The following is an 18090-nucleotide window of genomic DNA, read 5'->3' as shown; positions in this document are numbered from 1 at the left end:
ACTATTTGAATCATATTCATAACTGGATGAGTAAAAAGTAAGCATCTTCTCCTAATCTGACGTAATTGTTTTGATTCTAGAGCAGGGGTCGGGAACCTTTTTGACTAAGAGAGCCATAAAAGTAAAATATTTAGAAATGTTTTTCATGCGAACGCACACACATGCGCGCGCACATACACACACACACATGCAAACACGTTTTCGAGTTGATGAGGATGCCTTATGTGACGTCGCGTCTGGAACGCTCCTGACCGAGAAAGCGACACACAATGCGTTTTGGGCACTTTGTTTGGTCTGAAAACTTCGTGTTGATGTTGAAATTAGAAGGAAAACGCATAAATAACGCGATGGTGAATCGTCATGTGTTGCACCAACACTACTATTTGATACTAGTTGACACAAATTCCCAGCAGACAAATCAGCCCATTTCCAACGGAGCTTGGACGCCATTTTGTGCATATTCTGGGACGCTACATTGGAGTGCTGACGGCTTGAATTGATCCGGGAGGACTTCTTTCATCGATTGCAAACATTTATGCTTTCCTCTTCAGAACTATTTGAATCATATTCATAACTGGATGAGTAACAAGAAAGCATCTTCTCCGAACCTGAAGCCATTGTTTTGATTCTAGAACAAGGCAAAACATCCTGGCGTGATGTCACGAACAAGGGGGCGGGACCTTCTGAAACTCGGCATCTCCGAGGTCATTTTGAAGTAGTTTTGGGACACTTTAACTCATTTTTATTGGTGTTTTTCATTTGACTAAAAATATCAGCCTGCGTGTTTTGGGTATTTTAGATGCTATAAAACGTTTTTCTGATGTCAATTCGGAAACAAAAAAATGGTGTCGGTTGTCCTTTAAATAAAACACTGTACAAGTTTTGTTTTGAAAATCAAATGTGGCACTCCAACATAAGAGTTGGCCTGCTAAATTCTGCATAAATAGTCCCACGGCAGCCATAACCGTGCTTCCTCAGAGTAGCTGTTATGACGCACAATGTGGTGCCCATGAGTCGGTATAAAACAGGAAGAGAGCAGGGTAGGCCAGGAAATTAGTCTGTTGGGATGAGACGTCTCTCAGGCCAAGCATTTTTGGATTCAGTTGACAACTAATAAATGATCCCATGTGTGACGGTCGCATAAAGTTGCATGGTTACAAAGAAGTTCTGTTTAGCATGTAGTTGAAGACCATTGCAAGAGATTCTTCATTTAGTTCTTCCTTTTCTGCTCCTCAAATCCTTCCAGGGTTTCGCTTGTCAGAAACGTTTTCCCTCACGGCTGACTTTTCATTTCTGCTTCACAATCGTTGCACATTGTTCACCAATGCAGTCTGTGAAACATTGACTATTTGTATATTTTTGACCTTTTGAGCTCGGCAGCAGGCGGGCTCCTTGAGCAAATGCACCAAACACGGCAAGGCGTGAGTGAGCAATAAATCATAGTGATACTCCACCGGCTGCGTATTCACAAGCTTCATAATTAAAAACATACTAGCCAAGCGAGAGATGCCATGCGGTTCTGGAGTGAAGAGCAGCGAAGGAGACACATCCGGATAATAACTTGATTGGTGTTAAGAGGGAATCAGCAGTCGGTCTGCTGATGATAGTTTGTCAACTCTTAAATTTTAAAATTTTCTGTGGGTCTTGGAATTCAAGTGACAATGACAAAAACCTTGGCACTGGAGTGGACACATTTTTGCACGTCTGACAGTGAAGGAGTTAATATGCTAGTTTACAAGTAATATGATAATAAACACTGTTCAAAGCAACAGATTGTGAATATATCAATCCATGTGGGCTCAATTACCCTGTTTGTGCAAATTGAATGGAATAAAAGCCGGCTTCAGTCACAGCCTATTGGTTCTGACAACCAATTGTTTCCAAGCTTGTCCATCCTTAAAGGACCACCGACACCGGACAAGTTGCGTCCATAATTTGTAAAATCACTTCAAATGACTTCTACTGAGCGCATTTTATATAGATTCCACCGCATATAGCTATATTTTACGTTTTATGACTCGCGCTGAATATTTAAGAAGTCTTGTTTTCGAGTTGAAGACGATGCCCTAAGTGACGTCATGGAGGGAACACCCGTGACCGAGAAAGCGGTGTGTATATATATATATATATATATATATATATATATATATATATATATATATATATATATAACAAGAAAGCATCTTCTCCGGACCTGAAGCCATTGTTTTGCTTCTAGAACAAGGCAAAACATCCTGGTGTGATGTCACGAACAAGGGGGCGGGACCTATATATATATATATATATATATATATATATATATATATATATATATATACAGTAAAGTCTCGTTATATCGGATATATCGATAGTCCCGGTTATACCGATACTATTTCTATGCACGCACGGAGAAAATTACATGCAAACAGGGTCGGATATATCGATAGTCCCGGTTACATCGATATTTTTTCGGACTCCCTTGAATATCGATATAACGAGACTTTACTGTATGTATATATATATATATATATATATATATATATATATATATATATATATACACACCGCTTTCTCGGTTATGACGCACAATGTGGTGCCCGAACTTAATTGGTTCCCAGACAGAGTGTGTAAGGCGAAAAGTGTGTATCTCCAAAAAAAATTCCCATAGGAAACCATTAAAATGGGAATAATCCGTTCCCGGGTTTCCATAAAATATACTTTTAAACTAAATAAGCCTAAAAACTACACACAACATACCTTATTCTATGTATGTATATGTACAATGTGCTATTGTATTGTAATGAAAGAAATACACTGCATTGTATCATAAAGTCACTTTATTTACATTTGTGATGGTCATTTATGGCTCGATGGAATGGCGTTGGAGGTCGAAGGTCAAAGGGAATTGCTGTTTGGAAAGAGGCGCATTACACGAGGACTGTAATTAAAGAAATAAACTGTGCATATTTCAATTCTTTGCGATGGAGCCTTTGTTGACTGTTTGTTTTTAAAAAGTAAAAAATATTCTGAGAATAGCATGTCTGAGAGAGACTCCCAATTCGACACAGTACAATCATTTGGTCAGACAAGAAAGCCAAGTTTGACTTCTCTTTCTTTATACATGCAAATCTGTGTTATGTTCATCTCTATTGAAGAATGGTGCTTTGTTTTTGTATTTTTGGTCACATAGAACCATCCCATCATGTTCACGATGGGTTGCTTGACTAAAAGTTGCTCAACAGATGTTACTTCTAATGTTAAAGCAGCGATCCATACAGCTTGGCCAAAACGTGAGCCGTTGGATGATATTTTTACCTTGTCATGAAGATTTCCTCGATTCTGTGCTCCTTCGCCCTGCTGACTTATAGCCACCGCAGGAGGGTGATTGATCTTTTATGTCCCCCTCGGACACCATCCGCGCTTTAAAACATCAAGTGGATTTATGACAAGGAGTTATTTGACGTTATAAGAGAGAAGTTTTCTTTAGTTTCACAGTAACATTGGTTCACATGAATACACTATTGTCTATTTTTGACCGCCGGTGGCAACGCCGTTGAGGAGGGAGCCTTGGTCAAACAGGAAGCGGAGAACTTAGATTCAATGTGTCGGGCTATGTTTTCAAACCAAGGAAGTGTTCAAAGTAAGCAAAAGTGCCTGCTGAAATACTTAATTTTCAACACAGATTTACAACCCCGACATTGCTAACGATGTCTTTTAATGAGCAGCTCAAGTTTCCATTTGTTTATGGAGCATGCTGATTGACAGGTCCATCGGTGGAGAAATAAAGCTTGTGAATAGGCAGTTGGATCTTTGCCTTCTTTGCCTTATCAGTCGAACCCTAATGTTTCGACTAAACTTTGAAGTGTCCTAATGGTCTGCATGGTCCTTTAACCGTGTAGGCCTCTATTAAGGTTGTCAGTGGAGCCTAACTGGGGCAGTGTGACCTATTATTCGATTTAATGAGAGCCGGCCAGGGCACAGCGGGTCGCTCTTCTTGCCCTCTACGACTGTTTATTTATGTCACCTATCTGCATTTTGGAGTGCTCGGCTTTTAAGTTGTGTGCGTACTACTCAAGGCATTTTCTTTCCTTTGATCATGGCAAAGTCAATCGTACTAAGGTTGTGTTGTTTGAATGATCGTTACGGTGATGCAAAAACAATCTTTCTGAATAGAAAATGATTTGTGCATGTGCCAATAATTTGGACTCTTTAACTCATTCACTGCCATTCCCGAATTTATTCGGAAATAGAAAATATGATGTAGAGTGCCATTCCCGAATTTGTTCTGGTTTTAGTTTTTCTTGCGGTGGGTGCTGATAAAGTGCTGCTCAGACCTCAGACAATGTTTTTTCACTTCCACAAGGTGGCAGGATTTCCCTTTTTCCTGATTTGTTACAGCTTCAGCTGTTGTTAAAGTGCTATATGAATCAATATGTATGTATTGCATTGTATTTTGGACAGCCGCCCTCATTTCAAGCTCAGATAACTCCAGACCCATATAATTTAGGAATTAACCCTTTTTTTCTGATGAAAGAAGACAATCGAAGGTTTATTACGCTGTATTGAATGTTTATGTAGTCCTAAAACTCAATATTCTGTGGGTCCTGCAATTTGAGTGACAATGACAAAATCCATGGCACTGGAGTGGACACAATCTTGTACGTCTGGCATTGAATTAGTTAACAAAAAACACAAAGAACACACAAGAGTAAACCTCTTACCATTGCGATCATTCTATCCTGTAGCTTATGCAAAATAAAATAAAAAGTTGTACTGAATGTCGTATTGTAAAGAAGAAACGCGATCAGACTTTTTTGGATTTTATTACATCATCACTTCAATCCATCAAATGATAAACAAATGACCGCTGTACAAACAAATGTCCAGCACCTTGAGCAGATGTGTCACGGCGCAAAATCTTGATGGCTTGAAGCAACATTTTTTTGGGGCGACACAGAACAACCTGAGACTTGTGTGGAAGTGTAAACGCACAATTCTCAAAATTGTAAGTGCAATAACTTATTGCAATGGCGCATTATATAAGTAGAAATACTTGAGGATTAAAGAAAGAAAATTAAAACAGCTTGAAGCCATTAGAAAGCAAGTTGAAAGCCCGGAGCAACAATTTCTTTAGAAATAATTTTGAACACAATGTAAAATTATTTGGCAATATCACCGTAATACATACTTCAATGGTTTGGCCATTGGAGACCTATTATTGGACAAATACGTAAAACAAATGCACAAGCAACAGAACAATAGCAAACATATTGTTCACATTCACACACAACAACTTTTCAGTAGTATCATCACGCAAAGAGCTGCAGTTGAAAACACGCCTGGTTGGACCAACGAGACAATTTAGCGGTCATTCCGAAATATGAATTTCCTACAGTTTCATCAATTCAGAAACTGAAATTTCTATTTAATTCTTACAATCAAATTCTGTAATTTGATGTGTTATTATCAACGCGAAAGTGGTCTGATGAATTTTATTCTCTAAATGCTCGAGGTAACCCAAAACAATCCCCTGTCTCAAGAAGCGCTCGCTTGAGGTAATTATGATGTCATGACAGGATTTCATTGACATCACAAATGTGATCTTTTGAAGTTCTGGGAAGGGAGGAGGACTCAAAGACAAGTTTATTTATTTTCTGAGATCATCCAGCTGATTGGGGCTACCCCTACCCTCGTTCAGACAGTAGAAAAGAGAACCACACAGAGTAGTTTGTGGGTGTTAGGAACATCAGCTAAAGGAATCTGTCCTTAGTGTCAGCCTGTGCCCAAACCCCGGGGATGCACTTATTCGAGGCGGGGGTTGAAACACAGACACCCCTGCAATGTATACTTTCCACCTTCCTGCACTCCAGCACAAAAGTCATCACGTTACCTAAACATGACGGAATTCTTCCACTTAGCAATCAGGCCCACTGATTTAGCTTTCAGTTTGGGGCAGGTTGGATTCTGTGAATCAGGTGTCATCTCTATTGAGCCTGCATTGAACCAGAACCCGGCTCATTGCATTTGGACCACTGTGTCCTCGCTGTTATTTTTCACATTGGTGTTCACGAGGGGGGGGGGGCTCACTTTGATGCTAATTAAGTGTGTCTAGTTACATTGGTTTCTGGTCGACGTTGGCGTGACTAGTTGGTGTTGAAGGCTACCGCTGTGCCTTGTCGAACACCGACGACGCCCAGTTTCCTGTAACTCGAGGCCGAGGCCTGACAGGGGAACCTGTGCAGGTTGCAAGTTGCTCTGTGGGAGGAAATGACGTGGTTTGAAATGACTGATGATATAATTCACAAATGGCAACATAAAGGACAGACATCCAATCGAATCTACAAGTGTTGAGGGGGATTGATATAAAACAGATATCTGCCAATGCTACTGCAGTGTAAAATGGCAGATTGAATATACCCTGTAAAATCAAATTAAAATATGCACGCAAGACCCACAGTCAATCAAAAGAGCTAAAACAAAATGGCACATCGGTCCAAAGGGCATGAAACAAGTGTAAGAACAAGTAAAAAAAATGCAACTTGGATTCAAACCAAAGTGAGCGGATCAACTGAACACAATATCGTGTTGGAAAATGTTAATTTATTATCCTCTACTTGCACGCGGTCGCAGCCTTTTGGTTTTTCAATAAACGTCAAGGCACTAACTCGGGAGTGGCAGTATCATCCAGTCCAATTTAAATCCAGGCAAAGCCCTGATCATTACTGTATTTTCCCGCATACATGGCACCCCAAAAGCCTTCATTTTCTTCAAAAGATGACCCTGCACCTTATATGTATGTGCCTTATATGCCTTATATGTGAAGTAATATTGAGCCACAACAGTTCTCTCAACTACTTTCAGCAACCACTGACTACATTTCCCCCTGCAGAAGAAGTTGTGCATAACCCCAGCCTTATAATGTGGTGTGGAAAACTTTATAAACAGTATATTTCGATATATTTGGGAAACATTTTTCATTCATTGACGGTGCACCCCATAGACCGGTGTGCTTTATATGGGGAAAAGTATGAAAATACACCATTAATTAGGGGTATGCCTTATACTCCGGTGCGCCTTATACACGGGAAAATACTGTATTCAGAAATGTAAATGTGATTTTTACTGTATTTGGAGCAAGTCAAAAGTGGTTGCATTTTGACCTGTGGGGAATTGAATCAGCTTAAAATAACCTTTTGAGTTTATATATTTTTTGTGAACCCTGGTTTGTTTATTTTCACTCAAAATGATTGCTTTGTCAGTGTCGCCAAGTTTTTGACCAAGACCTGAGACTGAGAGGAATCAGAACCGCATGCATCTGATTTTCGCCTCTACATTTTGGAACTTTCGGTTTCTGCTTGTTGTCACTGTCACTGTTGTTATCTCCATTGTGTTGGTCGCTACAATGGTCCATGCTATCTCTACAGCCTCTCCTTGTTCATTTGACCTGTGTTATCATTAGTGCTCTCAGCAAAACTCCCCCGCAGTGCTTGATGATGGCTGCTCGAGAGAAGCGGCCTGGGGTTGGGGGTGGGGCAGGTAGGACTTGGTTGGAACATCATGTGGCCCAAGAAATGGCGGCACTGTGCTCCTTGGCCTTCATACGCAGAGCTGCTATGCTGGAAGACTTGCGGTCTGGGTCGACATTGAGATCGTAACCGTTAATCCCCCCGACCATTCCGGGTCCCCCAAAAAGGCTGCTCATCTGCGTTTGTCCCATGTGGCTGCTCCCTGGGCTTGGCACACCCAAAAAGTCGGGGACCCCCCCATGACTGTGAGGATGAGGGGGCATGCAGGGGGGGGCGGTATCGCAAGGAACAACACAGCCCGGCACTGGAGGGGCTCCGCTGCTGCCACCGATCCATGAGGGGTTTTGCATCTGAAAGCAAGTCATGACGAGACAGTCACAAACACTTCACGGCACCACTGGGAGAGGTTCCGGGATGCTTATTCACCTGTGCGTAGGTCTCGGGCCGGGTTAGAAGAGGCAGCTCATAAGCCGTCGAGAAATGCGTTCGAACCTGTTGCATTTGGCCAAAGCGCTCCCTCTTCCTCCACTTGGCTCTGCGATTCTGGAACCACACCTGCAAAGAAGGCAGCCCGTCAAGGAATAATCTCGCTACACGCTAAAAAGTGCTAGCTTGTACTTTTTCTCGCGAACCCGCTCGCTAGGTAGCTCTGGATTTTGAACAGATTAGGTTACTTTTACTCATGTTGGGTCACAGATTTTGACCAACCGGATTGGATTTTGGCCTGGCTAAATAGTTGAAATGTTTCTCCATTTTGGGCAGTTTTGTGTACTGTACTTTAGGTAATTTTTATGAAGCGTTTTCAGAAAATGTTGGTGGCAGCTTGATAGCTCAGTAGAGTGGATAAGATTGCTGACAGTCACTTCCAGACCAGTTTGGGTCTCTAGGCAAGACCCTTTTGACAACATGATTCCCAAACGATGTTTGTCCCAGCTTGGGATAAAAACAGATGTGTTGCATCAGGAATGTAGTGCATCAGTGATGTAAAAATTGTAGCGAAAAAATATCCGTGACTAGCCCTTTACTGCCTGAATTATTGTCTGTTTCGTTTTTATTGTAATTGGTGGATATAATAACATACTGGTAGTTTCATTTTTTATTATTTTCCAACAATATAGAAAATTTGAGAATGTGCCTAATTCGGTACAATTGTCATGAAAGACCTCAATTGAGTGAGTGCCTTTTTTGAAACATATGTCAAATGCAACTTCAAACACTCGACTTTTATCCATATGACAGATTTTTATTTACATAAAAAATACATAAAATATTTACATAAAATATTTACATACAAATACATAGTTGCTTTACAGATATAGAAAACTAGCTAATAACCATGGAATAATGCAAAGCAGTTCTTGTGATGATTCAAACAAAGATTTACATTGCATTTTTTGCAGTAAATATTAGTTTTCCCCGAGTATGTGCCATGCTTGCACCTGTTGCGCTTCTTTGCAACATATGGAACATGAGCTATGTTGTCAAACCGAATATCATGGGAGGGAAAAGAACCTCAATATTTATTAGCTTGCAGTTTTGCTGACCAATTGATTGAGCCTCACTGAGCCTCAACACCAGATTTTTCTTATATATTCTTGTATATAATAGTATTCAATAGAAAACTTTGCTTAAACACAACAGTTTGACATCGTATACTATCCTGTAGTATAGGAGATGCCTGCGTGTCGTCATTTGTTATGATCACGTGATCCTTGCGTCAGCCATTTTGAATGGTTTTTGATTTACGGCCGTTTGACTGATGGCGGTTTTGTCGGAACGGAACCCGGTCGTAACTCGGATGTTACCTGTATAAGCATTTATCTTTAGTGTACCGAATTTGGCACAATCGTCCATAAAGGGCGAGATGCGTTTGCCCCTCTCAGGAGAAATTTGATTTTTCCTCTTGGTGAATATTGGTAGTAAACTTAGCATTCTTTATTTTAGCATAGCATATTGATGATCGATTGAGACATTTTTTGGTCTCTTTAACTTTCAAAATCTTTCTGTGTATAAATAAGTCAACATTAGATTCGCCCCTTTTTGGACCCAACGTCAAGTTAGGTACTTCAGGCAATTTTAGTCACCTTTAACCCAGCAGAGTGATACAGGCCAGTCACCGGTGGACTAAAAACATTGGAGCATGGCCTCCACTCTGAAAGACAAACTAAGAAAGTGTAGCAAATAAATTTTAACGGACTTTAATAGTCCCACGGTACATTTTAGTACTTGACGTGTCTTTAAAGTGCCATCCGCATGGAACTATTGATGTAAAAATGGAGTGTCCCCCCCAGTAATGCACACCCCCCAGCCCCTCCTGCCTTTGATATGCAGTCGTCTGCCTCCCTTCAGACTGCCTGTGTCGACAGATCCACATCTGGGTGTGTAGCCATTCATAAATCATGGTGAGAAAGGTGTCCTCTCCCTCACCTGTCCACCCAGCAGGACAAAAGAGAATCCCACTGCAATGCAGTTCAAAATCCAACCAACGAGCAAGTAGGCCAAATTGACAACAATCAGCATGGTTTGCGTAAAACCCCACATCCCCTTGTCATTGGCATGGTTCAAAGTTCATGGTTTTGAAGACTAAAATATGGTGTCTTTCTTTTGTCTATTTGGGAGCATTTCAATTTCCTTAAAGAGAACTCCACGTGTCCAGTAATTCTTGCATCATACTACTGTAAAGCCGAAAGATGGGCGAGCAGCACAATGTTGTGACACTTTGGTTTACAAAAATACTGCTGGCAAAATCAACTTGGAGATTTTTGATTACAATACACTTATTCTTTCATGTCAAATATTTAGAAAATCACCTTTTTGTCAAGGACAACAAATTCAAACCAGCGGCAGACAACACAATTGACACCACTGCAAAACCTCTTTCACGCAACCACACCCAACACCCAAGCGGGATCTTAACTCATTCACTGCCAGACGATGTGCAAATGTGTCCACTCCAGTGCCAGGGTTTTTATTCATTTTCACTCAAATTGAAGGACCCACAGAATATTGAGTTTTAGGACTTTCTAAACATTAAATGCAGTGTAAGAAACCTTTGACTTTCTTCTTTCATCAGACAAAAAATAGTTGATTATTAAATTATATGGGTCCGGAGTTATCTGAGCTTGAAATGGGGGCGGCTGTACAAAATACAATACATACAGTACATTTAATTTATATAGCGCTTTAAACACAGCTGTAGCTGAAACAAAGCACTATGATGGTAAAAAGGGAAATGCTGCCCGCTTGTGGGCGGGAAAACATTTCCAAAGGTCTGACCAGAGCTTGATCCACACTCCACCTCAAGAAAAACCAAAACCCAAACAAATTCGGAAAAGGCGCTCTACGTCATGATTTTCAGTTCTCGAATACATTTGGGAATGGCAGTGAATGAGTTAATGAGGTGCTGCAACATTTCTACACGGCTGTCATCGAATCCATCCTGTGTTCTTCCATCACCGTTTGGTTCGGGGCCGCCACAAAAATGGACAAAATCCGACTTCAACGGACAGTTAGGACGGCGGAAAAAAATTCTTGGCACCGCCCTACCCACTCTCGAGGACTTGCACACTGCAAGACTCCAAACTAGGGTGCGGAAAATCATACTGGACCCTTCGCACCCTGCCCACCACCTTTTCCAGCTACTCCCGTCAGGCAGGCGCTACCGATCCATGCGCACCAAATCCAGCAGACATTTAAACAGCTTCTTCCCCCAAGCCATTAACTCTTTGAACAGTAGCCCAAATGGAATTGTATAGTGCCTCTTTGCAATTTTTTTGCTGATGATACTAGTGCAGCGTGTTCGACCGGAAACAAATTCCTTGTGTGTTCTACATACTTGGCAATAAAGATGATTCTGATTCTGATGATCGACAAGAGGTGAATACTTGCGTAGATGGACAGTCATGCTCTTGATATCAATCACATTTAATTTATATTGCACGATATGTTATCTTTAACCTCCTTGCCAAGTACAACAGAAATGTTTAGCAGTGTTTTGAGATTTCATTGTTGGTTGATTCCAAGCCCAATCAGTTTGTGGTTTTCACAGTTCCCGACATTCACATTAATTCCCCATGGCCAGACCCTTCAGACCCCCTTCCTCCTTTTGCATTTTCCATTCCTCTCCATCATTGTCATCATATTAAAAAAATGGCCTAGTGCATTTATTTTTTCCGGTATGTATGTCTAAGATCACAAATGGGTTTATTTTTCAAAAGGGGGGACCATGTATGCATCAAGATTTGTTTTCTCCCAAAGCTGATGTTAAGAAATCTCACGCCGACATTCCACAGGTCAGCTGGCGAGATTAGTCTTCCAAACTCGTAAAGTGATATGGGAGGTTGTGGTTGCACCCCAATGTCAAGGTGAGGGGTTGTTGGCCTTTGAATTAAATCATATGTTTGCAGGAGGGCTTGGGATCCGTTACAGTCCCCTGAGGTTTGGGAGCACGGGGCCTTTGGTTTCTTCTCCGCTTTCTCAATGCATGACACAAGTTTCTAAATCCATCTTCAATACACGGAGACCTGATGAGAGCGCTTCTGACTCGTCTCCCAACGCATTTGTGCCGTCACTTAAAGTTCAGTTTGTTCTGTGACCATGTTTGCAACTCAGGACACGTGTCCCAAATAATCAAGAATAAGCAATAATATTGAAAGCCCAGTCTACTTTGTTGTTATGATATGATGACTTCAAGATGGCGCCTTTACAGCAACTCCTATACGTTTTAATTCATCTGCCTTCTTCCTTTTATAACTTTGCTGCTGTAAATTGAGAATTTCACCACCGTGAGATGTTTTCTGATTCCCATTATTCTTAGCAGTGGTGGCCGTTCGGCCCTGAAGGCCTTCTCTGCTGGCTTAAAAATATCTGAATCACAGACTGATGTTAATAATAGTTCATAAATTCTTAAATAATTCCAAATTGTCTTTCAGCTTCCTTTCATTGCTTTTGCTCTGTTGCGTTGCTTACAGACGTGTGTTTTCATATTTAAGCATTTAATCAGTCACATTTCAGCCATCATTTGTTAGCAGATTCAAATTTACCCGGATCGCCTTCAATACCCGGATCGCCTTCACGCCTTCACACTGTTACTTTAACCAATCAGATTTAGAGTTGGCTCCTCAAGCCCTGCTGGAAGGCGAAGGAAACTTCAGAGTTTTTGCAAATTATGATTGGCAAGTCACGAGCCAATCATCGTATCACTATCCGCTAGTGAAAAGAGCATACTGGCTAGCACACTGTATCGCCATAAGCAAATATATTGTTGTGTTGATTTAATTGCAGTTTTGTCAACCCACAATGGCTGAAGGACGAGCAGAAATGGATTTGGTTGCAGATATACCATTTTCAATACGGACTTTTCAAGAATAGATGGACATCATTATGGTTGGACAGCTCCGAAGCTAGCAAATAAGATTTCAATTTTATGAGGTTATCGTGAATCCACCCGTTCATAGTAAAAATTCGAACAGTTTAATAACAGTATTTCTTAAGTTTCTTCAAGTCACAAGTTATTTCCTGGCCAACGGCATGGTCTTGTGGAGGTGTAGCAATTCACACCACACCCACAGCTGTGGATTCATTCAGACATTGCACTACTGAAGGCCTAGGAGTGACATGCATCGCCCGCCACTGATTCTTAGTGTTGTACTGATATGTACATATAAATAAATCTGTTGCGTCACACGCGTGTATGATTTTGAAGTGCGCCTTTCAACACTTTCATGTCTTTCAATTCCTTGATCTCCTTGATGTGTGTATCACCCTGACGCATAGCACGCGCTTGCAAATTGTATAAAAGGAGCGGTCGCGGGACAGAGAGATTGGGCGAACCACGGGGCAGAATCCTCTCAGACGGGCGTCGGACGGACATCACGGCACGACTTGCTCAACTCCACGCCACGATCAAGCTCTGCGCGTCACCTGCCTGGGAGATCTGACAACGAACCTACTTACAAATAAAGAGAAACATCAAACTCTTTATTGGCGAGCTAGCCAGGAGGATTTTTTCCCTCCTCCTCAGCCCAATCAACTCTCCAAATGGAAAGAACCAGATTTCCCAGCAGCCTGTGAACCCGGCATCTTCACAGCAAGACCCCTCGAGCCAAGCTCCCGATGGGCCGCCACCACCCATGGGCGCCCCGACCCCACCGTGAAACCTGCCGCACCCTGATGGCCAACATCGTCCAATTCGCCTGGCGACTCTGCAACTAGCTGCATCGTATATGTCCACGATCGCACATCGTCAGACATCGCTTATGTCCACGATCGGACATCGTATATGTCCATGATCGGACATCGTCGGACATCGCTTATGTCCACGATCGGACTTCGGGAAGACGCTTCATGGCCGACACGGCCGCCGACGTCAGCGTGCTTCCTCAGCGTCCTGCAGAGCGCCATGGCAGCGCGATCATCGCCACCGTCGCCGATGACCGGCCTGTCCGGGCCCGGCAGCATGGCCTACCCCACGCACCTTCGTCCTCACAATCCCACATCGATTCTCCGACTTGATCGATCCCAGCCGAACAACTCACGGTGAGAAGACCTTCCGGCATCGACTCGACGGCCGTGAGGAAAGTTTCCATCGATCGACTCAAACTGGCAGTCGTAGAGCACGCTTTGCCGTGCTCCCATACAACGACTTCAGGCACCACAAAACCTCCTCTGCAACCTCCCAACCGACGCCTGCCACGCCCGGTGACCGTCATCTTGCCTGGCCTCACCATGTCTCAGAATGACTTTTGTTTTTATTTCTTTTTCCTTCATCGCTTTCACCGACTTCGGATCCAGGAGGGGAGCCCTGTTGCGTCACACGCGTGTATGATTTTGAAGTGCGCCTTTCAACACTTTCATGTCTTTCAATTCCTTGATCTCCTTGATGTGTGTATAACCCTGACGCATAGCACGCGCTTGCAAATTGTATAAAAGGAGCGGTCGCGGGACAGAGAGATTGGGCAGAATCCTCTCAGACTCACGCCCGGCTCACGCCGGGCGTCGGACGGACATCACGGCACGACTTGCTCAACTCCACGCCACGATCAAGCTCTGCGCGTCACCTGCCTGGGAGATCTGACAACGAACCTACTTACAAATAAAGAGAAACATCAAACTCTTTAAATCTACCACTTTTCATGCTTTAAAGGACAACTGACACCATTTTTCTTCACACCAAGATGTATTGCCTTGATCGAGAATCAAAACAATGGCTTCAGATTCGGAGAAGATGCTTTCTTGTTACTCATCCAGTTATGACTATGATTCAAATAGTTCTGAAGAGGAAAGCATAGATGTTTGCAATCGATTAAAGAAGTTATTCCGTGTCATTTTGAGGCATCTGGACTGAAATGTAGCGTCCCAGAGTAAGCACAAGATGGCGCCCCAGCTCCGTTGGCTATGGGCTGATTTGTCTGCTGAGAATTTGTGTCAACTCGTATCAAATAGTAGTCTTGGTGCAACACTCAACGATTCACCATTGTGTTATTTATGTGCTTTCATTCTAATTTCACCATCAACATGAAGTTTTCAGACCAAACAAAGTACCCAAAAATTTATTATGTGTCGCTTTCTCTGTCAGTGACGATACCTACCGTGATGTCACGGTAGGTATCGTCACCAACTCGAAAACAAGACTTCCTAAAGATTCAGTGCGAGTCTTAAAACGTAAAATATAGCTATATGCGGTGGAATCTTTGGAAAATAGGCTCAGTAGAAGTCATTTGAAGTGATTTTAAAAATTATGGACACAACTTGTCCGGGGGCGTCGGTTGTCCTTTAAGGCCCAGAGACATTCTGGTCCATCTGGTGTTCATGCCTTAGTTAGCAGTAACAGTAAATTGCAGACATACAAGATATAATACCTGACAGTATTTGTTTGTTTTTTTATTGTGCAGGATAAAGAACATGTGCCTTTTATTATAAAGTTGTCTGTCTACAAGTGGTGCTGCACCGTTCCTGTTGCTTAAATGGTTACAATTATTGCAGCATTGCTGTGGTATTAGCTCCACCTATGGCTTTTTAAATTGTGTGTTGACATCAAACTAGTTGAGATTCGAAACAGTAGTTACATGGTTTTAATTTTGTGTCGAAGGTTGAGACTTGGCTTTTTCTTGACAAATGTCGGAATTTTAATGAGCGTAATCAGTTGTCAGATTTTCGTCATAGTGCCACCTCTGTCATCCATCCCCACCCCCACATAAAACGCCTCTCTCCTCCTACCCCCCTTTTATATGGAAGAGGGGAAGTGGGGATATTGGAAAGTGAGATAGGAGAATGTTCAAACTGGAGCTTGTTTTTATTTCATGTTTTAATTTCCTGACGCCAAAGCCCGTGGCTTTCCGCGGCTAACCCTTTTGACCTCTGCGAGGCGTGCAGACAAAGGCGGGCCACCAGACGCACACGGGACACACACATTTAAATACCGCGTCATTTATAAAGTTTGCAATCTGTCACTGACCAATATGTTCTCTTTATCTGAACGCTGACAGTGTTGTCTTTTCTGTGGTCGGGATAGTTTTTTTTGTCTTTTTGAATGGATGCGTGCATAATTATGAACCCCTTTTCTTGGTTTGAGCATACTGAGTGAGTCATGTTTCACAGAGGGTTTGCACTGTCCTGCTTCGCCTTTGAACGGCAGTAAGAAGGGGACATAAGCCAAATAGTTTGGCAAAGAGATCATCTGTGGTGCAAGCATTATGAAGTCAGATGTGTCTTGTGCTTCTCTGCCTGTCCAAATCTGCGTTTAAAAAAAAAAACTAACCATGATTCGCGACAAGCAGATTTCTGGTTCTTCTCATGGTGAAACCGTTTAATGCATCACGTACGACGTACCCAAAGTGACCAACTTCCAACAGCGTTGTTGCTTATTTCATTGACAAAGAAACATCTGCAAGGGAGGTGGGCCGCAAGCTGAAAGTACTCGTCAGTGTAATGGTAATAGCTGAAGACGTTGACGGCAAAAGGCGGCTTAAATAGTTTTATTTACGCTGCATGTCCAGCAGTGGGGGAACGGAGAGTCAAGAAGGGAGGGCAGAGTGCACAAACTCCAAAAGCAGCTTTGAAGTTCCAGCCGTCTCACCTCATCTCTGTCATCCTGCAGCACTGCGACTTGATAGAGTGCCTCAACCCTGCTTCACCCCCCCCCCCCCTCACTCCTCTCCCTGACACCCCTCCTACACCAAAGGCAGGTATGGCCAAGTTCGCCAGGGACTGTTTTTTTTTTTTTTTTTGCTCTTGTTCATGTAAATCATTTAATAGCAGCAAAAGCCCCAAGCCGCACACAAAGAGCTTCATCATTAAACTTGGGAAGGAACAGTCAGACTCTGACGGTCTTTTGCTGGAGAAAAACATCTGCATTGTTTCTGAGATGAAAAGGATTATCAAGTCGCCTGCCAAGCTTGCGATGCCCCTTGTTATTCGTCAATTGCATATCCCTGGACATCGTCCCGATAGATCTTGTGTTGCAATTGTGGGATTTAGACTTGATTGCGTGCATGTTTTGGGTCTGTTTTGCAGGACTTTGGGTCAATCTTCACAGTGACTCAAAAGAGTGGGCTGTGTGCCTCTCGGTTGGCTTTAGAACGTTAATTATATTCATCTGGGGAAGGGATGGATCTGTGCGAACCAACTTTTTTTTCTACTGTACCACCGCACAGACCAGACCGTCCCTGACTATGTCTCAGACTGCACATGGAAATTGAAGCTGGCATCTCAAGTGCTTTTTATATATTTCCCAAATTGTCCAATGACTACTTCTTTCCCCCCGTGTCCCTCACCTCCTGCCTTCGCAGTGGTGTGTGGAAGTAGTTTCAACACCGTTGCACCGGGGACAAACCCTTGGCCTTTGACCTTTTGCGCAGAGTGTGGTGCAAGTCTGTGCAAAGCGACTTCCCTTCGTCCCGCTCATCTCGCTCTAATCTTAGGTTGGCTGGAAATTGAGATGAAAAGGAGAACAATAGACTCTTCTATGGTCACATTTCTAGTTTTAAATATCCCTTGTACTCTCTAGCGAATCTTAGCACGTGAATTCAAGAATAAGAATAATTTCCCCATTGTGGGATGAATAAAGGTGTTCTGAGTCTGATAAGAAAACCTTTACTCATCTCACAATGAAGAAATTCCCAATCGGCGGCAGCAAAGTTATGAAAGAATAAGAATCAGAGGCAGTCACTGTACCGCTTGTCGTTTTTACGTGCCCATCTGGTCTCACCTGAACACGAGCTTCCGTCAGGTCTGTTCTGAGTGCCAGCTGCTCTCGAGCGTACACATCTGGGTAGTGTGTTTTCTGGAAAACCTTCTCCAACTCCTCCAACTGATAGCTGGTAAACGTCGTCCGATTGCGCCTCTTCTTGCCTTTGTTGCTCTCTGCCTCGCTTTTATCCAGAGGGTTTGAAAGATCAGAGCCGGGACGTTCGCTCGACCCCTTCGCTCCTGCTTCCTTTAAATTTAGGTAGCTGCTGTCCATCCCAGGGGGGTCGACGCTGGAGGGCAACTCAGACTCTGTCAGGCTGTTGTCTTTTCCTACAATAAGGAAACACGGAAAGTTGTGATCAGTTTAACTCATTCGCTGCCATCCCCGAATGTATTT

General features: G+C 42.7%; 1 protein-coding gene and 1 long non-coding RNA gene across 2 annotated transcripts in view; one reads left to right on the top strand and one right to left on the bottom strand.

The window, feature by feature from the left end:
• The window catches only part of LOC148897945 (uncharacterized), a 36027-nt gene that overhangs the window by 5909 nt on the left and 12028 nt on the right, over positions 1–18090 (top strand). The gene's annotated exons all lie outside the window — the stretch shown is intronic.
• The window catches only part of alx4b (ALX homeobox 4b), a 44446-nt gene continuing 31142 nt past the window's right edge, over positions 4787–18090 (bottom strand). Inside the window, exons 2-4 of the mRNA XM_088996949.1 lie at positions 17713–18023; positions 7932–8060; positions 4787–7855 (exon numbers count right to left, since the gene is read on the bottom strand). Of these exons, the coding sequence (XP_088853075.1) occupies positions 7535–7855; positions 7932–8060; positions 17713–18023 (761 nt within the window). The 3' untranslated portion in view covers positions 4787–7534. The remainder of the gene's footprint in view (positions 7856–7931; positions 8061–17712; positions 18024–18090) is intronic.

This window comes from Hippocampus bargibanti, linkage group LG05 (assembly GCF_051943395.1).
Source record: "Hippocampus bargibanti isolate YZ-2025 linkage group LG05, ASM5194339v1, whole genome shotgun sequence".
NCBI lineage: Eukaryota > Metazoa > Chordata > Actinopteri > Syngnathiformes > Syngnathidae > Hippocampus > Hippocampus bargibanti.
Note: the sequence above shows the minus strand (reverse complement) of the source record. Positions and strands in the feature narration are given on the sequence as shown.